We start from the raw sequence: 23,737 nt of genomic DNA, 5'->3' as shown, positions 1-23,737 counted from the left end.
ATCCTCTCTGTGAGAAAAAAAAATCAACAGTTAAATCTAGCTTTTTAATTTTATTTGAATAATTTAAAAAAAAAAAATAGATACACAACGTTGTCACATGAATCAACTTAAATTGAACAATTTAAAAACAAAATTGAAATTGCCTCATCAAAATCACCATTATCGGGAAGTGATTGATGAACTCATCCAAATTTAATTTGTTTTTCTTTTTCATGTTTTGAAGTTGTGACCAAATTTATGTAATAAAAAGGTTTACAATACAACCATTATATGTCATATGACCACAAAAGCCCAAGAGTCTAAGCTCGGCCTAGATTTCGTCTGTAGTCAAAATCTTACTTTTTACCTCCACAAAAGGGAGTTGGTAAATGAAAATATTTATCCAAAAAAAAAAAAAAAATTCCTACGACAATAAACAACTCCATTTGGTACAAAAACGGCACCGTAAGCTTATAAAAATAATTGTCTAAATGAATAAAAAATAAATTAATATCTTACTTCCATATCAGACAACCTAAGTTAAAATGAAACCCAACTCCCCAGGGTCAAAACAAAACTCTTCCTTTTTGCTATAACCAATTCTAACTGTGTTCCACTCAATCCCTACAGTACAACTCTTTCTTCTGTTTGAGTGAAATTCAGGTAATAAATCATATTTAAGTGGATAAAACTGTTGGCTTTTTTGGTGCCTCTTCTACCTGCAAGCTCTCGTAGTATTTCACAAGCACCTTCCACCCACCAGGACACATAAAACCATCTGGAGGATTTTCCCCAGTTCTTGCGTAGGTCCTCATCTGCAACAAATCAATTATTCAGGTGGTTTTTAGGCCTTAGCCAAAATTATAACCAGGAACTTTGTGGCCCAAACGGCTCCATTGATGGAGATAAAGTTTTGTTTATGCAAGAAATTTCAACAATTCATCAATTCAAGGACATGATGTTGCCTAATGATCCCACATTCAGAACCAACTGTGGAGATTGAGATAACTGAGGAATCAGATTTTGTGCATACCTTAGTTCCAGAGATGAAGAGGAAGTCCTGAGAACGAGATGGGTCAAAAAATGCCATCTTCTTTGCCACAGTGTCATATGCTGCCACCTATACAACACAAAGAAGAAAGATTATTCCATGAACCGAAAGGGAAAACATTGAAAGGAGAACTGTATTAATCCTGTATTTAAAACGTCATAGGTCCATCTATTATGCTACAACCTGATAAAACACAATACAAATTTCCAGAACAAAGATATAATCCCTTATCAATGTGGAGCATGAGTAATAAAATGGCATCACAAGTACTATATCTAGCATGTAAACTCATGCTGTAATGGCATATTCGTCATGCTCTTTTGTGTTTGGGAATCAATTGTTTTCAATTTTTTGTCCTTGAAATATTTGATTCCTTACCCTCTTTTGCCTAGTTCAAACTTCAAAACTCCAAATTATCAATAGTTCTACAGATTTTAATCAAGCTTATCAATGGTGTCCTACATTAGATTTATGAGATTTTATACTTCTTCCAATATTCAAACATGCAAAAAGAAGATAAAAACAAATTCCCACTCTCATTAATCTCAAGACTCAAGAGAGGTCATCGGTGTTCCTATTTCATATAATGACTGGTCATCTAGGAAAAGCTATTCATTACTAAGGAACATATGTGGAAAGCATCAGTTACCCAGTAAATAACCAATGTAACTAAAAAACAAATGTAGATTATCTCTAACTAGATGTTTCTTTGCCTTTTTTGCCTATCCAGAATACGTTGTAGAGCAGCTAATGCACTATAAAACTATAATAAGATTTTATTTTAATTTGCAGCCTTTGTAAAACAATTAAGTATAAAAAAGAGAATTAGGAGAGAAAAAGAGCTTCAACAGTTGAGGCAAGGAACTCGTAATACCCACCCTAAATGGCAAGATATTTAACTTCTCCAACCCAGGAGCCATGCTTAGCACCTTCTTTCCATGATCAGGGTCATATAAATCTCTCTTCTCTGTTGGATGACCCATACCAGCAGGGTCACGACCTACAATGTAAAAATTAGCACCTGCATTTATACGTGCCTTGGCATGCCATTGTACTTCAGTTGGACCAGCATAGTGCATAGGTGATGGGAATATAGAAACAATGGTAGTCTTAGGGTCAAGAACACCATCTTCTAGGACCTGTCCGAAAATGGATACGTAAACACCCATGAAATAGAATCGTATAAAAGAAATTAGAAACAAAAGGGATGATATCATTTTTCATAGGGTGTCAAAACATTTATTCACACCTTGCTATGTTGTTCCATTCGAACATCCAAAGGCACGTCATCAGCCTTTGTGAAACCTCCCAAAGGATGAAGCAGTAGAATTGGATTTTTGTAACCCATTTCTAAAAGTCTCCTTCGTGTGTCATTCATTAACAAGGCATGCCCGTTATGTACAGGATTCCTCAACTGAAATGCAAAAACAGCATCAGCTTGACGGTTATCAAATTCCTTTCGAAGTTGTTGGGCAGATAGCCTATAATGATCAAGCCCATCATTGTATTTGATAGGTTTTAGTACTTCTAAATCTCCACCTATGAGCCAATTTCCAGCAGAAGTAATGCACTCCTCAACATATGGCAATCCTGGGGCAGTTGTACCCCAAGTTCTTGCTATTCTTTCCTCTTTGTTATGCTTGTATATCTCTATACTGTAATAAGATGCAAATTTAGGATTTATCAATTGGCTAAGGAAAGAGAATCATGTACTTTGATAGAATTAAGCCAGCTAACTACATAAGGAAAAGCAACTAACTTTCGTAATTCATCTGGCTAGTCACATGCCTAAACCAATTCAGAGTTCATCATGATTCATTGCTTGGTTACTCATTAGGAGATTAGACCTACTGATTTCAAGAGCAACTTTTGTTTTTTTCAGCTCAAAAACGCAGAATGTGTTATTTGCAAACTGCTGCCAAAACTATAAATATGCATTTGACTTCAAGAGAATTATTTTAATTAACAAATGAAATCCGCTACTGACTGTCCCTTCATGTCCTATTAGACAAATATATATTACAGTAGTTAGTGATTTGTTTATATTATGTTGTTTTTAAATAATACAAATACAGCACAGCTATTAATGTGAGAGATTGAGAGATTAAGAGAGAAACCTTCGAAGAATGCCAATTAAATCTCCATCAGAAGCGACCAAACCAACATTCTTTGACGACCCAATTCTCTCCTTGGTCTCATCATCAATCGCCAAAACAATGGGTAGCGACATGTTAACCACTGTCCCATCCGCCATTCTCAAAGAATTGAAATGCAGACTCTGCAAGTACTCGTTTTCTCTCATGAACCCTGTCAACGGACTCGCCCATCCCTCGCTAATCACGTGCACCCACTCCACATCGATCTTGGTTAGCCTCACCTTAGGCATTGACTCCGCCTCTAAAGCTCTCGCTCCTCTCTCGCTCTCTGGCACTACCAGATCCACCAGAGCACCACCGTCCGGCTCGATAAGCGAGCTTTTGATTGAAGGAATAGAAGATTCAACTGGGTTAGAAGAATCTAGCATTTTGGGTTTATCATACACGAAATGAATCAATGAGTTGGAGTGGTAAATGGGTTTTGGTCGAATTCTGGTGCTGAAACTTGAAATTTTCGTCTTGTTGATATCAGAGAGATTGAGGGTCTTGTAGGGAGCGATGTGTAGTCTGATTGTTAGAGACATGATTGCGGAAATTTCTGGAAGTGGGTTCTGCAGGCAGTGTGATGAGATCCGTTCAATTTGGAGAGGTCTAATTTAGCGTCTAAAATTGGACGAAACATTTTGGTAGGCATTGAAGAAGAGCAGAGACATCCACACGTTTGCTTTTCTCTTCAGAGCTTGTGGTCGGAAGTTGGGTGCTTGTCTGCATATTTGCTGGGGACCAACACTCTTGGAAGGAATGGGCCAAAATAGACCAAAGCGACTGGCCAATCTCTTCACCAGTTTTTGCCCAACCGCCACTGGACTGGATGCTTCGGCTCTGCCATTTTGTGTGAGAAAAATTATCAATTTATATGCTAAAAAATATTTTGAATTGCATTTTTAAAGTAAAACTTTTAGTAGTTTTATTTCTATGTTCATTAAAGGGCTTGTTGGGACATTCAGGGTTTGTAGTGAAATCTGAACTATTGGTGGTAGACAGATTTCCCACTCGTACAATGGATGGTACTGGATTCAAGGTAGACTTTTTGCTATAAATGGATTCCACTTGAATCCAACAAATCTGTGTTTTTAGAGTGTGACATTTTCAGACACTACCTCAAGTGACACGAAAAATAAATAATTTAGAATTTGTGTCAAAATCATATTCATCCATTTATAATACTATAATAATTGTGATGTGTTATTTGTCGACTCTTTAATTTAATTTGATAAATTTTGGACATTTTATTATTCATATTACATATTAATTCATAATTCATTAATTTATTTGACTGACGAATTTAAAATTTTTCATTTTATTATGAAATTGATTTTTAATAATATTTATTATAAAAAAGCTCTTTTTATTATAATTGTGACATGCAAATTTATAAAAAAAATAATAATAGTGTCAGAGTAACATAACAGTTTAATATAATATTTATTATAAAATTTATTATTTTTTTAAATTATATTATCTAATCCATTGGCTATAAAAATAATATTTACTTTTAATTTTTTCTTAATTTAAATAATTTAACATATTATCTATAAAAATAATATTTGATTTATATTTAAGTATTTTGAAATTTAAATTATCTAACTTATTACATATTAAATTTATATTTTTTTAAAATTAAATTATTTTTTAAATTGAAATAGTCCATAAAACTCATTTATTAATAAAATATTACTCATAAATACTTTTATTTATAAAAATTTAAAATTTATTTCTTTATATTTAAATAATTTAACAAATAATTTCAACAAATAATTAAATAAAATAATTACTTTTTAATAATAAAAATAGCATATAAAATTAAATTAAATAATTACTTTTTAATAATAAAAAAGCGTATAAAATTAAATTACGCAATGAATAATTTAAAAAATTATGTATTAGAGTTGAAATTTTAAAAATGAAAAATAATTTTTTTTTGGATTGAAAAAAATAGAGAATGAGAGGTACAAAATAAAATGAATAACTAAAATTAAATGAACTAAATAGTATTAAAGACGATAAGGATTTATTTGATAAAAAAATAAGAATTTAATTTTATAAACTATAAAATATTTTAATCAAGTAATTTTAGAATAAAGACTAAGTAATAAATTTTTTAAATATATATAGATCTAATAGTAATTTTTTCTACTATATGTAAAATTATATAAATATTTCTACATAGTTTAAAAATTTTCAGGGAGTTATATCATATATTTATTATTTGATAGTTAGTTTCCATTTTATTTATGTACTTATATAATAAGTTAAGCTTTTGTGTCAATTCATATTAAATTAATCATGTTGTGACATTTTAACCCTTTAAAAGTTAAATTAATTGTATTATAATGGGTAATAAGCATTCTTGCTCCTCTAGAATCTAGGTTCTGTTTGATTTTTTTTCTTATTTTTATTGATATTTGTGTTGCATGCAGTTGTGTTTTCAAAGATTTTGGTTATTGCTACATGCTTGAGAAAGGAAATCCGTCTTGATGTTAGGAGACTCTCTTTCTCAATTGATCCTCTCTCCCTATTAAGACCTCTGAGATTGCAGTATCGATTTTTTCTTATTGTGGGCAGGATATTCTAAAGACACGAAGATTGATAGTGAGCTCTTTCGACATCCTCCTCCTCTAAAGACACGAAGACTGCTAGTGAGCTCTCTCAGCATCTTCCTCCTCGGTCCAGACGAAGGCTGGACTTTTATGCTTGTTTGGTTGGCTTTTTTGTTCTATGGTATTCAGGAGCTTTCTCTCTTGCTTTCGGTAACTTGGACATCTCTTTTTCCCTCTCTTTTCAATAGCTGTAGAGATCACTTCAAGTAATCCTTGCTTCCAATGGCGATGGCTTCCAGAAGTATAAGCTAGGTTTTTTTTTTGGTTGGACCACATGTAGGCCATGGGCCCATGGGCTCTTAGATTTATTGCTCTTTAGTTTGCTTTGTTGAGCTTTGAAACCTTCTTTAGAAATACCAAAATTTGTTTTGGGGCTTTTAATTAGGCCTGTTTAATGAAGATTTTACATTTGACAAAAAGAAAATTATATAATAGTGGGTTTATTCATATCAAATCATATTAAATTAATCATATTATATCATTTTAATCCATTACAAGTTAAATTAATCAATTGTATTATATCAAGTAATAAGCATCTATATTCACCAAAATATATGATGGGAGAGCATTTCACAAAATTAAGCATCTTGCAAATTAAGCAAAATTCACCCATACAAACAATTTGAAGCCTTTCTTCCTATTTCTCTATGCAAAATCCTAAATTGAAGTCCATTCCAAGACCTCAATCTCTTTTAATAGCCATCTACATTATTGTCATCCATTAACGTTGCGTCATTATCACACCCTCTCTTTTCATCTTCAAGATTGAACCTAAATGTAAGATACTTGAATATCTAAGCTACATCTCTTCTAGAAAAAGATAAGGTCTCTTAACAAAGAAAAAAAGATAATGTTTATATCTCCCCTCTCCAAGCAATGTAGTACAATGGCCATTTGATGTTTTGACATGAATTCTCTACAGATATTTTTTTGTCAAATATAAAATTCATCCATAAGATAAGTTTAGAAGCCGCTATAACGAAAGTCCAAAATAATACCATCCAAAAGTTTTTTTTAAAAAAAAAGAGCAACCTAACACTAAAAACACAAATTAACCTAAACAAAAGGCCACCATATAAAACCCTAACAACTCGAATTCATGACTTGATTGAGACATCTCCATCCCAAGTGCAACAAACACCCAAAGAAGGAAAAAGATGTCAGATATAGGTAAAGGGTTCCACATATGAAGCACTGATGGATGCCTTAAAGCTTAACAATTTCCATCAACCGAAAAGAAAAAAACATGTGGTCGAGATTATAATTATAAAGCAAGCTAAAACGTCAAAGGTAAAAAATAAAGACGGATTGATCTTGAACTAAGGTAGAACAAGAAAGTAGAGTGCCAACAAGTTGTATCATTTAGCGGCATGTATGCATTAAGATTGTTTGAAAGTAAGGAAAGATGCAGAGATAGTCGTCTCACTCTTTTATAGCTTTGAAGGACTGAGAGTAGCAAGTTTATCTCTGTTAATATTACCTCTATTCCTATCGAAACTATAAACTCTAAAAGTGAGCTATAACTGTGCATGTAAGAGATAAAATACAAATATAGAAAAAAAAACCACTGAGTTTAAAGTAAGACTAAGAATGAAACAATATAGGACTAGAACAATACTCTTTTCCATGAAAGAATTGCCAGCTAAATATAAAAGCTTATAAATATCTACCTACTCCAAAGATAGGGAAGGGAACCCATATCCAAAACTAGGAGAGGAGACTGTCCCTTGTCTAGAAGGACATATGAAAGCTCTAGAAGCCTGGAATGAATAAAAAGAAAAAGAATAGTTTTTTCTTTCTCTTTATAGAGAGCATAGAGAAAGATGAATCCAAAGCTTCTTCTACTTTAGGGGTCTAAGTGTTAGGTTTCAATCGGATTGAATGTAATGGAAGGAAAAAAAAAAAGAATTGCCAGCTAAATATAAAAGCTTACAAATATCTACAACCTACTCCAAAGATAAGGAAGGGAACCCATATCCAAAACTAGGAGAGGAGACTGTCCCTTGTCTAGAAGGGCATATGAAAGCTCTAGAAGCCTAGAATGAATAAGAAGAAAAAGAAGAGTTTTTTTCTTTCTCTTTATAGAGAGCATAGAGAAAGATGAATCCAAGGCTTCTTCTACTTTAGGGGTCTAAGTGTTAGGTTTCAATCAGATTGAATGTAATGGAAGAAAAAGAAAAAGAAAACTTTTTACCAACATGGATCATGTTTAATCGAAGAAAGCAATAATAATTAAAGAGAAAATAAATACCTCTTATTTTCTTTGCAGCAAAACACAAGATCGTTTGTCTTGATTGAGTTGTCACAAACCATAAATCATCTAAGTGTCCGATCTCTAATGATATCCACACAGAATAGCAATCGAAAAACCTTAGAATAGTGATAAGGGATTGAGAAGAGGAGAGATTTTGAGTGCTAACTCTCTGTCTTTCCTATGAATTTCGGACGCTATCAAAAAGTTTTTTCACCAGAGTGTGCACAAGTTCTCATAACATGCCTTTTTATACTTAAATCCTAGAATTTCAGTATGATAGTATTTATTTATTTATTTAACTAATTAAAATAATAAATTATAACTATGATCCATAATTTTAATAAACAAGCCATATAAATCTTAGGCAATTTTAATTAAGTCTCTATTTAATTAATTATATCAAAATCTTAATTCTTTCAAATTATAATTTTATCCCAATATTAATTTATATACAATTAAATCATATTTGATTTAACTTCTCATTTTATATTCTCTTGCAATTATTTATGTGTGTGATTCATTAGATTCTAAATATATTGGCAATAAATATAATTAATTAATTTGAAGGTTAAGAATATTGTCTGGTAACATGTCAAGACCATCCAAATATTTAGAATGTCAAAAATAATTTGATTTAATCTTTCAGAGTGTTTGTCATTGTAATTAATATCCTTTCATTTCATATCAAATATTCTGATTTAATATTTGATGCATGGATCGTATGTCTATAATGTTAAATCATATTAGTTCTCATTTATTAGTCATTGACCTATTGGATGAAATTTCAAATCTCATTTGTTAACTTCATTTCACCTTGCGCAAAGATTTCATGATCGATGCTAGCAGAGAATAAATGAGTCATTCCCTAATTTAACCTAAGGTGATGAATAATATCTTAATCACATAAATACATTCATACAATTTCTAATATATCTAATTCGTCTCCATTTGTTACTCATAAATCAAGTAATGTGTAAGATGAATCAAAATATAAAAATCCCTTTTATTGATCTAAAGTCAAAGGATTACTTACACAACCATCACTTGAGTAATCCATATAGATTTCTTAGGCGGGTCAGTTCAGTGCACTTATTCATAAAATAAGCACCTACATATTAGTTCTAGATAGCTCATATATTTCTCATATATCTCAACCTATGAAATCAGTTGCTTACTCTAAAAGAAAAGAACATAATATGTACTAGTATCAACAGCTCTAAATTATCAGAAACATTACTTAAATGCAATTGAAATCTCATAATTATAATCACATTATAATTTTCTTTGTATAATAATATAGTCTCATACACTTTATCTTTACTCATGTTTCAATTAACACTAAAAATAAATAATAAATAATAGCTTTTATGTAAAGTATTTAAATACTTAAAATATATGAAGAATAATATCCAATTACAACTAACAAATTAATGGTAGAACATATTATTAACATCAAGTTACAACGAGAGCATTCAAAAAACTAAAAGTTGAAGAGCATTTGAAATTGATTTTTTGAAATTTACGGATTTTTACTGGTTGATTGAAAAATTATTCAAAATTTATGTCTAAAAATTTTGGATTGAGAATTTGTTTAAAATTTTGTATTTAGATTAGGAATTTATTTTATCTGCATTCACCTTTGGAACTATTGAAATATTGAGGATAGAGGAGGATAATAATATAAAGGAGGAAGAGAAAGAGAGTGAGGATGAAGAAGGATAATTTAATAATTATAAAATTTTATCTTACTTTGAACAATTAATTGGAAAATAAAGGAGAAGGAAAGTAAACTGAGAAAAATAAAACTTGATTGATATCTTCTCTTATTTGGAAATGGAGGAAAAATAAAAAGAGGAAAGAAAATAAACTTTAGGAGGGAAAGTATATTTTATATCAAAATTATAAAATTGCATTTTAAAGTCATTTATTTTATTTTTAATATATAGAATAGAATTATAAATTAACTATAATTTTCTATTTTTCTTTCATTTTTCTATCTTCTCAAATAAAATAAAATAATTTTATTTTTAATTTTTAATTATTTATTTTTCCTTCTATTCAAATAAAAGCAAAGAGAATAGTAAAAATATACTTTTTGTTTTTCTTTTTTCCTCCCTAATTTTTTCTTGGAACATAGTGTAATCTATATGAAGTAAGAGTATATAGTTTTTAAAATTGAAAGTCGATTCCTTCATTTTTTTCGAAATTAAAATCATAACTAAATTTTATTTTGATATAATTTCGATATAATTACATGTATTTTCGATTTTGATTTAGTTTTAATATTGATTCTTTTTCGGTTCTAGTATCGGTTATAATTTTGGTATAATCTTCAATTTTTATAATATAATTTAAATTTAAACAAAATAGTTAAATAGTACTAATATTATTTATGTCAAACTAACGAATCTTAAATTTTAACTTTAAAATAATATCAAATATCCACAATATTATATAATATTTTCATTTAAAATGTATCAACACACTAAATAATCAAATATAATATTTTTATTATAATTTTCAAACTTTAAAAGAAAAAAATTTCAATTCAACTTTCAAAAACTTTATTGAAATATTTTCTTAAAAAATAAATTTAAATTAAATGAGTTTTTATCATTTTCTCTGATATGTTATAGATGTATTTATTTTTTATAATAAAAATATACAATTTTAGATAAAAATACGTAATATCTAAAATTATATAATTTAGCTTAATAGTATTTTTTTAAATAGTCATAATTATTTTAATTGAATTTATTTCTAATTTTATTAAATTATATTTTATTAATATATAATTTAGTTAATAATTATATATATAAAGATAATAATAATAATTACAAATATATATATATGTAATTAATTAGTATAAAATTCTATTAATATATAAATAATGTATTATATAATCTATTTAAATAGAATCGAGTACAATTAACAAATTAAATTAATTGAATTATATTTTTATAAATCTGTAATAATTGATTAATGACTAAAATATATAATAATTATATATATATATACTAATAACAATTATAAATATATATATACACATATATCAATCTATATGTAATTATTTTAGTAATTTTTATTTTATCAGTATAATTTTATTAATATTGTAGTAGTGTATATACATCATCTATTTAAATAGCAGAAATTTTAATTAATTAATTAAATTAGTTAAATTATACTGTTATAAATATTTAATAATTAATTAATAATTAAAATATATAATAATTTTATATTGTTATTATATATACAGATAATAAACCATTATAAGTATATATATAATCATTTTAATAATTTATATTCTAATAATATGATTATATTAATATATATATATTATATATATGTATTCTATTTAAATATAATACATTATAATCAATCAATTAAATTAATTAAATAAAATTATAAAAAATATTTAATAATTAAATAATATTATAATTATATATATAATTTTATTAAAATTGTATAATATATAAAATATATTATATAAATTATAATATTCCTGTAAATTATTTAAAATATATATATAAATTAATTTTTCGATATTGTTTCAGTTCGATTTTAATATAATTTTTAATAAAAAATTAAAATTAAAACTAAATAATTAAATAAATTCATTTTGATATAATTCAATTTCTATACTATTAATTTTTTTTATTTTAATTTAATTTAATATAAATTTTTTAATTCAATTTAGAACTCTAAAAATCATAGCCAGCCTTAATACGGAACAACCATTAGTCTTCATAATAATAAAATTGGCAGATTAAATAGTTTTATTTTCAAAAAATAAAGATTAAATCGTTATTTATAATAATATTGAGGGACTAAAAAGTAAATTCTCTTAAATATTAAATATCTGTCCTTTACCTGTAGCCCCGCCCCCCAAGGATAAAGTCCCAGCTAACCAACTTGAAGATTTTTAACCTCGCGTAAAGACGTAAATACCCATTATTTCTCCCATAAATATCATATTCCTAAACTTGAGCTCTTCAATCAATCAGGGGCATCACTGTCCAAAAAATTGTCCGCTGCCCTAATCCCTAATCCTAGTATAAGCACGCACGAAACCTTATGCTCGGGTTTCTTTTCCGCATGCATTCTCTTTTTAGGGGGTAGGCTTTGCTTGTATGCTTTGAATCCTCTTTTTGATTCGATTTTCGTTTGAGGAAGATAGATCCGCGAGGCTGCGAGCTCGAGTGATTAGCAATGGGAGTTCCGGCGTTCTATCGGTGGTTAGCTGAAAAGTATCCGTTGGTGGTGGTGGATGTAATCGAGGAAGAGCCAGTGGTTATCGATGGAGTTAAGATTCCGGTGGATACGAGTAGACCTAACCCTAACAACATCGAATACGATAATTTGTATCTCGACATGAACGGGATTATTCACCCTTGCTTCCACCCTGAAGACAGAGTACGAACCCTTTTGGATTACTTGAGCTTGTTCCACTCTTTGTATCAACTTAAGTAGGATTTTACGTTTTATTGCAATTCGATGATGGAACTATGAGTTTTGCTTTATTAATTATGCATTTAGCTCGATGATTTTCTGGAACTGAGTGGAGATAATTTTTTTTTTCTCTTTTTAACATATTAGAATATTGCTCTTGCTGGATTTCCAGACTCTATAGATTAAAATCTTTGTGCCTGTGGACAATTTGCTGCTGTTTATAGGCATTAATTGTGCAATTTATCCTCTGCAGCCTTCCCCAACCTCTTTCGACGAGGTATTCCAGTGCATGTTTGACTACATTGATAGATTGTTTGTGATGGTGAGACCTCGAAAGTTGTTATATATGGCAATTGGTAAGCATTATATTTCAGATCATTCTTTGATGGTGAAAAGCATATGTAAATGACATTTCATGCCGTATATGTGGCACTTATTGTCTGAAAATAATTGGTAGATGGCGTTGCTCCTCGGGCTAAAATGAATCAGCAACGATCTAGGCGATTTAGAGCAGCTAAAGATGCAGCGGATGCGGTATGTGTATTTGTGAATTCTGGGTCGGTCCTCCATGTGTAGACACAGGGAGGGTTAATGTGCAATTATTAGTTATGTTTAGTAAAATTTTTGCTCGAGTTTTGTTTTTTTCTAAATGCTCTTATGAATTCCAAACACCGTGATGGCTCTAATCTGTTAAAATTAGAAGTGATAATATTTCAGATATTTATGCATATAGAGGATGACCGAGTCAAATACAAGAGGGGTTTTACTGTTTGCATTTTGTGATTAAATGAGAAATCATCAAGTTTTCTGCTCAAAATATAAACGTTTATGTTAGTATGTTGTTTCTCTTCCAACGCTCTGGTCCTTAATAGCGTGAGTGCTTTGTGGATTATTTAATATTTAGGGAGAGGTCATGTTCTAAGCGTCAATAAAATCTTAGTGATCCTGTAACCTTCAAGTTTATGTTAGTAAACATAGATTTGGCTGCTACATGGAACAGATGTTATTGTTATTTTCATGTATTTTTTCTGATAAAAAAATCACCTAAAGACCTTAAAGGTCACATATCTTCAGGATGTTTTCAATTCTGTGGTTCATTGTTGGTTTCTTCCTATTATTGTAAAGAAAAAAACATATACACATGGCAAGAAAAAAAACGGTGTTATGGTAATGGATTTTTCTCGGTTACTTTTGTAGGCAGCTGAAGAAGAGAGGCTAAGGGAGGAGTTTGAGAGGGAGGGCAGAAAGCTACCCCCTAAAGAGGGCTCACAGGTTTTTGATTCCAATGTTATCACTCCAGGAACTGAATTTATGGCTGTTCTGTCAATTGCACTGCAGTACTACATTCATCTTAGACTAAATTATGATCCTGGCTGGAAAAAAATTAAGGTATACTCATTTTGTAGTCCCTTTCTTTTCCCATAGATGGTAGTTTGGTTTTTCATGCATTCATAATGCTGTGTTTACCATCTGCTGGTGTGCGTGTGTGTGTCTGTAATATATGTATACATGTATAAAACAAAATGTGGCATGTATGGTGATGTCGAGAGAATAACTTTTGAGTTGTTTCTACATCTTTCTTGTGAAGGTTATCCTTTCTGATGCAAATGTTCCTGGTGAAGGGGAACACAAGATTATGTCATATATTCGTCTTCAGAGGAATCTTCCTGGTTATAATCCAAATACTCGCCATTGCCTGTATGGTTTGGTATATCTCTTCTTTCATTTGTACTCTCCTTGTTATTGTTACCATTATTTTGGAATTTACCACCTAAACTGATATGGACTATTCTGTTCACTGGTGATACTCATAGGACGCAGATCTGATTATGTTGGCTTTGGCTACCCATGAAGTTCATTTTTCAATTCTTAGAGAGGTTTGAATCTATATGAGGAACTTCTGTAAACATCATTCCACTTTCAAAATTCATGTCCTTTTTTCCCCCAATTTTTTATTATCATTAAACATTTAAAGCAATGGTGTTATTACTTTATGTGAATGAAATAGTTTAGTTTGGTGTAGACATGTGTATCAACTATCAAGTTGAATGCATGGTATTTATTATTTTGTTAATATTGGCATTGACATCTGCAGAAATTTCACCCTTTTTCTCTTAAACATATATGTTTTCTCAAAATCGTTTGTCCAGATTGTTTTCACTCCTGGCCAACAAGACAAGTGCTTCCTATGTGGTCAAATGGGTCATTTAGCAGCAGATTGTGAAGGAAAGGCAAAGAGGAAGGCAGGGGAATTTGATGAGAAAGGTGATGAGAATGTTGTGGTAAAAAAGCCCTACCAGGTGGGTTTCCATGCTTGTGAATATCTTCCATAGATGTGAGACTATATATTTGACCCCTTTTACACCTTTCTCTTGATGCAGTTTCTCAATATTTGGACTCTTAGAGAGTATCTGGAATATGAAATGAGAATTCCTAATCCTCCGTTTGAGATTGATTTTGAATGCATTGTGGATGATTTTATATTCATGTGCTTCTTCGTTGGCAATGACTTTTTGCCACATATGCCCACATTGGAGATTCGTGAGGTTTGCAAATATTTAGTCTTCTATTTTGAATTTGTGAGATGATGGTTATTATAGAAATTGAATATATTGATGAAGGATTGCCATGAACCATTAGAAAGCTAAATGTTTTTGCACTAAAGAAAGTATATACTAAATAGGTGACTTGGATAACATTTTAATTATCCTTTAATTGGGTATAATAACATTTTAATATTCTTTAATTGGTTATAGTAACACTTTAATATTCTTTAATTGATTATTATAACATTTTAATTGGTTATAATAACATTTTAATTATTCTTTAGTTGGATTTGGTTATATCTTCATCTAAATTTTGATAATTTGTGGTGAGTTTTCAAAATGTTATTCAACAATGAAAGATCAAGGCTTATATCTGGGTCCATAAACAATTTTGCAAATGGTTCTACCTGCAATTTTTTTTTCATATCGAGTATGTGTTTGCATTTTGCATCCTTGCAGTTTTGGATAGTATGTGAACTGTGAAGCAAAGTGTCTAGGTGAAGATATTCTCAGAAAAAAAGTGTGTAGGTGAAGAAAGAGTCCGCCTGGCACTAAAGTTTGGTAGATATATATCTGTAATAAAAGACATAATGATGTCCTTAGACTTTTAATTAACATCATTAAACTATAGCTAGATGAGAGTCCTTGGTAGAGTTGATTATGGTTATGGGCCTCAACATCAAGGGAATTTGGGATGTAAGCTGGAATCAGCTATGCAGAGTAGAAGTTCACTTTGGTGAAATGTTGACATGGTCATATTGTCTTATATCACCTTTTAAGTAATTTTTCATTTATATGATTATATCTGACATTTATTGAACTGCTCTTTTGAAATTATATGAGTTGCTGCTTGTCAGGCAGCTGCCTTTGTGATTTTTCTTTCTTCACTCTGCCTTCCTTCAGTAATTTAGTGCTGTGTAAAATTTGAAAATTTTTCTCTTAAAATGGTAAAAACATGTAGGGTAAAATGCCTTTGTTTTCCATTGTTAATTTGTTTTCCAGGGTGCAATCAACTTGCTTATAGCAGTATACAAGAAGGAACTTAGGACAATGGATGGGTATCTGACAAATGCTAGCAAGGTATACATACTAAGATTTTTAAAAGCACCTTATTGTGGGTTCTATTGCTGAGCTGTTTCTTTTTGGAAAATTATTCTTATGTTTGTTATTTGTTGTTTCTTTTCTCAGCCTAATTTGAGCAGGGTGGAGCATTTTATTCAAGCAGTGGGATCATATGAAGACAAAATATTCATGAAAAGAGCGCGCTTGCACCAGGTTAAATACATGGCTGTCCTTCACATGATGGATGTTTGCTGCTTTATCTATGATTATATAAAGTACAGGAATAATACTATTTATAGGATGTGATTGAATGTTCAGGATAAACCAAGTTTTTCCAATAAAATTGTCTGGTTTAGTTATGTGTATATGTGTGTGTGTGTATATATATAAAAGATTATGTAAATCACAGGAATAATACCATTTATAGGATGTGATTAGTTGTTCAAGATAAACCAAGTTATCCAAGTGAAATTGTTGCAGGAGGGTAATAGAACAGTGGAAGTGCTTTATGCCGTAAAATTTCTACTCCTAGGAAGGAACAGCTGGATGCATATATAATTTTATTGCCAACTTTGACTCTCTGTGGGAGTATGTTCTGCATTTTTGGAGAGTATCATGGTCATCTAGAGGTTAAAGAAGATCAAAAGTTTACCATGCTACAAAATAAAACGAGAATTAATATTGCATAAGCTATGAATAATATATTCAGATTCTGTGATTCTTGCATGTGTGCAAGTGAAAAGAGAGGGAAAAACCTTGGGTGCTTTCATGAGGAGCGTAAAATATTTATCTTAAGTGGAAGGCCAAAATCGTTAAAATGGACACCCTAGTGCTTAACAAATTGTTGGGGTACAACTTGTTGTTGCATTTGCGAGTGGTTCTTACTTTTTATAAAGTAACTTTATTCTGTTCATATACTGCAGAGGCAATCAGAAAGAATCAAGCGGGAAAAGGCACAGGCAAGAAGGGGAGATGATGTTGCACCTCAAGTTCAACCTGAGTCCTTGGTTCCAGTTGCTCGATTTCGTGGTTCTCGTCTTGCTTCTGCTCCTTCACCTTCGCCATTTCAGCAGAGTTTAGGACGCACTGCAGATGTTCAGGCCCGTAAAGTTGCCCGTTTGTCTTCATCAGCCAATGTTGGTGCTGCTATTGTTGAAGCAGAGAATAGTCTGGAAATAGAAGTATGTTTCCTGCTTCTGGAGAGGCACTTTAATGTAATTCTGACTCCTCCAGCCATTCTATAGGACTCATATTCCATGGGCTAGCCTTTGATTTGGTATGAGCCTATCTGGCGAGGAGTTAAGAGTTCAATTATTTACACTCTTTACTATTTTATACATGCAAACTTTGCTTGACTGTTGCATTCTACAATGAAAATTTATTTGGTTGATTCTATTATCCCCTCACTTTCAGATATGTGAAAATGAAAATAAAGAAGAATTAAAAGCTAAGCTTAAGGAGATACTTCGCGAGAAGAATGACATCTTCAACTCAAAAAATCAAGAAGAAGACAAGGTTTGATTTGCTCTCAAGTCCGTTATTAAAGTACTGTGAGAAATGTTCCATTTGTGCCTTCTTTTAGCTCCCCTTTGTTTTCTGTCAATGTTTTGAGCATTACAATAAGCAATAGTCAGGTGAACGGGTCAGCTCTGAACTTTTATATTTGGTCTTTTTGTTTTATTTCTTTCATTCTTTTTTGAGTTTGATTAATTGTGAAAATTCATATAGGTGCATGTTATGGTGGATTGACCTGCAATATTTTTTGGCATTTATGATTGTTTTTTATTTATTTTGGCTGTATGTACTATGTAGTACTGATTATAGTTGATATGAGTTTTCAAATTAATGATTTTTCAGTTCAGTGCCATGTCATTAGTTGTTTGATATATGCATTATAATAAAATTAGATGGGATCAGATAGTGTTGTGTTGGCAAGTTTAATAATTTCATGTCACCTTATATTGTTGCACCTCTTAAAGTGTTCACATGTGCATGTTTGGTCTACCAAATATTTTTCCTCTCTCATCTCTTGGGCTATGGCCAATTATCTAGGATGTTTATATTTGCAATGTTCTATTATTAGATAAAATTGGGAGAACCAGGATGGAAGGAAAGGTATTATGAAGAGAAGTTTTATGCAAAAACTCCTGAGGAAATTGAGAACATACGAAAGGATGTTGTAAGTTAAATGAACTCATTTTATTGTTGATTTTGAATGTCTCTGTTGTCATCAAAGGATCATCTTTATATGCCCATCAATTGAATAGGTTTTGAGGTACACTGAAGGGCTATGTTGGGTCATGCATTATTACTATGAAGGAGTTTGTTCTTGGCAGTGGTGAGTTTAAGATTTTCTTGCTTTTTATAGCAATTAAGAGTTACAACAATTCACTGTTTCTGCACTTATGTTTGTACGAAAATTTTCCACTCTTGACTCACAAGATTACTTAATAGTCTAGCCCTCCAAAACCCATACCGAGAAAAGGTGCCTCTGGCTAGTGGCTAGTATGAAGTCGCAGATTGCAATGTTACATTTCTTAGAAACCCACTCTAATGTGGATCAATAATTCACTAATTCACAAGTTCTCTCTTTCAGGTTTTATCCTTATCATTATGCACCCTTTGCTTCTGACCTCAAAGATCTAGATCAGATGAAGATTGAGTTTGAACTGGGCTCCCCATTCAAACCATTTGATCAGCTTATGGGAGTTTTCCCTGCTGCGAGGTATCATAGCTATTTACTTCCCTTCTATCTATGTTTCCCATCAAAGAAGAAACTAAATCTATATGTGTGTATATATTCTCTTGCAGTGCCCATGCTCTTCCTGTGCATTATAGAAAATTGATGACTGATCCAAATTCTCCTATTATTGATTTTTACCCTACTGGTATGCATTTTTACTAAACAATGATGCTTGTTACGTAGTTTCCCCTATAACCTTTCATAATTCTTGAACTTAAATGTATCAGATTTTGAAGTGGACATGAATGGAAAGCGGTATGCATGGCAGGTGAGCATATTTTTCTAGTTTGAATCACTTGGCCTCACAAACAAGATCTTTTGTCAGAGGTGATTTCTTATTCCAGTGGATTTTGTTGATGTTTTCTGTTTTCTTATTCCAAGGGTATTGCAAAGTTGCCCTTCATTGATGAAGCTCGCCTTCTTGCGGAGGTCAAAAAGATTGAACACACGCTAACGGTATAGTTCGAGAATCTAAGTCAATATGTGATGTGTGCTTTGCTCTTGTGCATGTGCATGCACCAGAGTATGAGTTGGGTGGCTGTGCTTCTTCCAGAGGTGACATTAATGTGGCAATATTTTGTAGGAGGAGGAAGCAAGGAGAAACAGTATGATGTTTGACATGCTTTTTGTGTTATCATCTCATTCTCTTGCTGAGAGTATATATTTACTTGATAATCACTGTAAACAATTTACGGACAAAGAACGAGTTGAAGTCCAAGAACGTATTAATCCTGAGTTGAGGTGTGTATTTGCAACACTTCAATTATGTTTCTGTCTCTGTGAATTTTGAAATGCATGGGATTCTAATGTTCTGCTGGTTCCATTTTAAGAAATTAACTTCATTGAGTTTGGTGTGAAATTGTTGGTACAAATCTTGATTAACTTGACATTATTATATGATTTAATGATTCCTACCAACCTCCATCTGGCTTTGTATGTGTGGTGGTGGTGTCTTTTCTTTTTCTTTTTCTTTTTTTTTAGAACTGCACCTCAGGCTTTATGTATTAATTTTTGATTTCTTGCTAAACTCGGATGTTCGTAGAATTTCTGTCTTTGTTATAATTCAACAATGAACATAGTTGGCTTGACAGTGTCTTAGTCAAAAAGCTGATTCAATAAGTTTTTTCTTCAAATATCTGAGGGGCTTTCATGCTCCCACAGTTCATATGATTTGGACTACTTTCTGATTCAATTTAGGGCTGCGTGCAGTGATGGGATGAATGGCTATATATCCCCTTGTTCTGGAGATACTCAACCTCCTATATTCAGGTCTCCGGTTGCAGGGATGGAGGACATTTTGGACAATGAAGTCATGTAAGCTTCTAAGCATTGGTTTTATTTGTTTGTTTGATTTTATATGTTATTCAATTTAGATTATATATTAAAATCTGTTTGAACTCTTGGACATGATCAAGTGCCTATGTGTTATAATTTCATTAATGTTTAGAATCTTTTTTCTTTTGCTTCTCAGATGTGCTATATACAGGCTTCCTGACCTACATAAACATATAACACGACCACCTGCTGGTGTCATATTCCCTAAGAAGGTATAATTAGTGAAGTCGTTTTGCTTCTCAATGAGTCTGCTTCCCATTACGTTGTTTTTCCATTTGTTTTCTTTGCATATGAAGTGACAGCTTTTATGTAACATGGGTTTCACATAATCTCATCTATTTATCTTCTATCATCTAAAACTTGTGTGTGATTGTATCATGTGCGCCTGCTCATCTATCCAATCTCTTTGTCAAGGAAATCCTTTTGGTTTCTTGAGTAGTGTGATGATTCATTAGATAATGTTGCACTAGTTTATGCACTCGTAGCTTTTTATGCCAAGATGATTAACTCTGATCAGTTTAGGTTAGGATTAGGTTTAAGTAATCCATCCTGACAAGTGATTCTCATCTTTTTTGGTCTTGCTTCGATGCTTTTAATATGGCATTCAATGATCAAATGTTCAGATAGTTTGGGATCTCGCCGATTGAGCTTTGATGGTCGGTGCTTTTCTTGCAGATTGTAAATGCAGGGGATCTGAAACCTGCACCTGTTTTGTGGCATGAAGATTCTGGCAGGAGGCCTTGGGAAAGTGAAAGGTGGGTTTTACATTTTCTTCACTGAAATTGGGATGCCAATGATGATCTACTCTATTTTCATGTTATCTGTTTTGAGTGTGCACTTCTACTGCAAATGTCTGTTGAGAATTAATTGTTCTGTTTTTCATTTGAGAATTGGGTCTGACCTTTTGCTTTTCAGGCATAACCCCCCTGGAACTATCTCTGGCCGCCACCTTGGGGAAGCATCACATCGACTTGTCGTTAATAGTTTACAAGTAAAGGTGGATCGCAATGGTTATGCCCATCATTTGCATGCCCCCCCACCGTCTTATGCTGCGGCTCCTCATGTCCCACCACATTATTCCCATTCAAATGGATTTCATGATCCAGGAAGACATGGCATTGTGCATCCGAGAAGGGATTATTCTCATGCTGGTCAACATAGGTTTTCAAACCCTCACTATAACCGTGGTTATGGTCAGCCCTATGCTTCATCAGGTGGCAACCACCATTATGATGGGTCTAATCCTCAATATGAAAGAGATAACCGATCAGGGGGACCGCATTCAAGGCAGGTACATAACACACCAGAATTTCATCAGAATGGTGGACCACGACACCTGCATGGGTCCATTACACAAACATCACCTGGGGTCACTGCCTATGGTTATCAAGGTGCTTATGATAACTATCAGAGGCATCAATCGCTTGGAGTTGGTGGTCAGCAGTGGGGTGATGGTTTCCCTCCACTGGCTGATCAGAATGTTCCCAGAGGTTATAATCACCACCAACAAAGGGGTAACAGATATTCTGCGTTAGATGCGAGAGGAAGTAGGGTGCCTCCGTCTGGTGCTGTTGGGCCAAGTAGGGTGCCTCCGTCTGGTGCTGGTGGGCCTAGTAGGACGCCACCACACCATTTGCCTCATGGTGGGCAAAGTAGACGGCCAATGCAGCCACCACCTGGTGGAGCTGGTGGGTTTCACCAACCAGCACCACCTAGTAATGGAAATAGGGGGCCTAGGCCTCCACCACTTGGTGGAGCTAATAAGAGGCCATCCCCAGCTGGGTATGGGCACCGATAGAATTATTTCTCATCACGGGAAGCATACCTTCAAAGCTGTAAAATAGTTGGCCTTCATTTGCCATTTGTTTCTTTTTAGGTTTTACTATTTTTTTTTCTTGATGTGTTGTATTCTGATTAGTGGCACTGGCCATTTCTTCATGATAGACAGTGGAGAGATTATTTGTACTTCCTAACATAAGCCTCCTTTACAAATTCTGGAGCTAATTGATTTGTTGGATAAAAATTTTCCTTGTGAGGCAAATTTTCCTCCTTAGACAAATTCTGGCTGCTGAAGTTTGTGTGGCCTGTGGTATCTTTTAACTGCAGGAAAGTACAAACAGATTGCCCCTATCTCCGCCATTAAATTTTATTTTTGTTACCATGCTTGGCTGTTTATTTTTGGACTGTCCTACAACTTTAGTTTTGTAAAAATGAATAAATAAATGAGCAAGTAAACGTCAGATTTTTTTTTGAACGTGGAAAAAGACGCGGTCGTAAGAAAATGCAGTTGGATCTAATCTACCGCACGTGTGCAATCAGAACTTAGATTGGTCGGTTGGTTTGGTGGGATAAACCGAGGGGATCTCTCTTTTAGGGATGAGATGGCTGGCGAGCGGGTTTTTACAGGTACTCGATTCGTTGAAACCGTATTAGGACAGTCTCTCTCTCCCTCTCCCTCCATACGCGGTTTTTCCAATATTATCTCATATTCTACTTTGCAAAATCTGCTATTTAATTTTATCAATTTAATATCTTTGGTAAGCTATATGTTTTATTTTTGTCATTATTTATGAGGGAGATTCAATTCTTTTGAACATTGGCATGCATGAATTTAGCTGTAGGCTCTAAAACAAAAATAGTAACATTAACGATAAGATTATGCTTTTTTTTTTTTTTTTTATATATATAAATTTCCTCCAGCTCCTTTTCTTCTCTCTGCTCCCACTTTTTCTTCTCTTAATATTGAGATTTAATTCTCTTTATTTTTAGGCTCTATTTAAATAAGAATGAAAAAGAGACAAATAACTTATGTACCCTTAAATTAGGAGGTGCTGAGTTGATGAAATGTAAGGGTAAAGAGGAGTAAGCCATACTTTTTCTTACTTTTCAAATCTCACATTTCTCTAAGGAAATTGAAGATAAGTTGTTTTATTACACCTCTTTATCCTTCTTTCACATTTCTCATGCTTTAGTATGGGCTGTTGATTCTTTGTCAGATTCAAATGGAAGGAGTTGTAATCTGCCTCCATTCATCGTTGATATACTTGTTCATGGTGTTTCTAAAACTATTTAATAATAAAATAAATTACATGCATACATACTTATTGGTGAGTTTATATATCAATAGCAACAACAACACAATTTTTTTTATGAAATGTTCACTATATCATTATTTATTAATAAACAGTAATAATTATTTGTTATCAGTTATGAGTTATATTTATTAATTAAACTAAATTATATTTGATACATAAATTCAATTAATTAAAAAAATGTATGGTGTATTGGCTGTTTCAGAAAATGATATATTTCTTGATAAAGAAACAAACATTAATGTCAAGAAAAGTGCAAAGCGAAAGAGTAGAAGATAAAGGCAATGGTCGGTCTACCACAAATCTCAAAAAACATTCTGTGTTTTTTAAAGGCTAAAATAATATGTAAAAAACCTTAATAATTAAAGTGAATAGCAAGAGTATCCTCATGACCTAAAATTAGACTATTTTATTGATGTCTACTTAAGTAGATAAAAGATTAGATTTCCTTTTTTAATCCTATATTTGTT

At 32.1% G+C, this 23,737-nt stretch overlaps 2 protein-coding genes across 3 annotated transcripts; one reads left to right on the top strand and one right to left on the bottom strand.

Moving 5' to 3' along the window:
• Positions 1-424: 424 nt before the first annotated feature.
• LOC110614444 (ATP sulfurylase 2) lies at positions 425-4,017 on the bottom strand. The gene is made up of 5 exons (XM_021755977.2): positions 3,148-4,017; positions 2,280-2,685; positions 1,909-2,169; positions 1,013-1,099; positions 425-794 (listed from the first exon to the last, which is right to left on the bottom strand). Exons 1-5 carry the CDS (start codon positions 3,708-3,710, stop codon positions 657-659), a joined length of 1,455 nt encoding a protein of 484 aa, XP_021611669.1. The 5' UTR covers positions 3,711-4,017; the 3' UTR covers positions 425-656.
• An 8,092-nt stretch (positions 4,018-12,109) lies between these two features.
• On the top strand, positions 12,110-22,234 carry LOC110614829 (5'-3' exoribonuclease 3). Of its 2 annotated transcripts, none has more exons than XM_021756505.2 (23): positions 12,110-12,453; positions 12,743-12,845; positions 12,947-13,023; positions 13,687-13,878; positions 14,078-14,197; positions 14,304-14,366; positions 14,640-14,789; positions 14,871-15,035; positions 16,038-16,115; positions 16,224-16,310; positions 17,021-17,278; positions 17,511-17,612; positions 18,181-18,276; positions 18,365-18,435; positions 18,694-18,822; positions 18,909-18,985; positions 19,068-19,108; positions 19,222-19,296; positions 19,424-19,581; positions 20,038-20,154; positions 20,312-20,387; positions 20,851-20,930; positions 21,091-22,234. In XM_021756505.2, exons 1-23 carry the CDS (start codon positions 12,250-12,252, stop codon positions 21,971-21,973), a joined length of 3,402 nt encoding a protein of 1,133 aa, XP_021612197.1. In that variant the 5' UTR covers positions 12,110-12,249; the 3' UTR covers positions 21,974-22,234. The 2 variants fall into 2 exon arrangements, with proteins under 2 accessions (XP_021612197.1, XP_021612199.1); XM_021756507.2 differs by having other exon boundaries at positions 12,111-12,453; positions 20,050-20,154.
• The last annotated feature ends 1,503 nt before the right edge of the window (positions 22,235-23,737 follow it).

This window comes from Manihot esculenta, chromosome 5, assembly GCF_001659605.2.
Source record: "Manihot esculenta cultivar AM560-2 chromosome 5, M.esculenta_v8, whole genome shotgun sequence".
Classification (NCBI taxonomy): Eukaryota; Viridiplantae; Streptophyta; class Magnoliopsida; order Malpighiales; family Euphorbiaceae; genus Manihot; species Manihot esculenta.
This window is presented reverse-complemented; position numbering and strand designations above follow the sequence as displayed.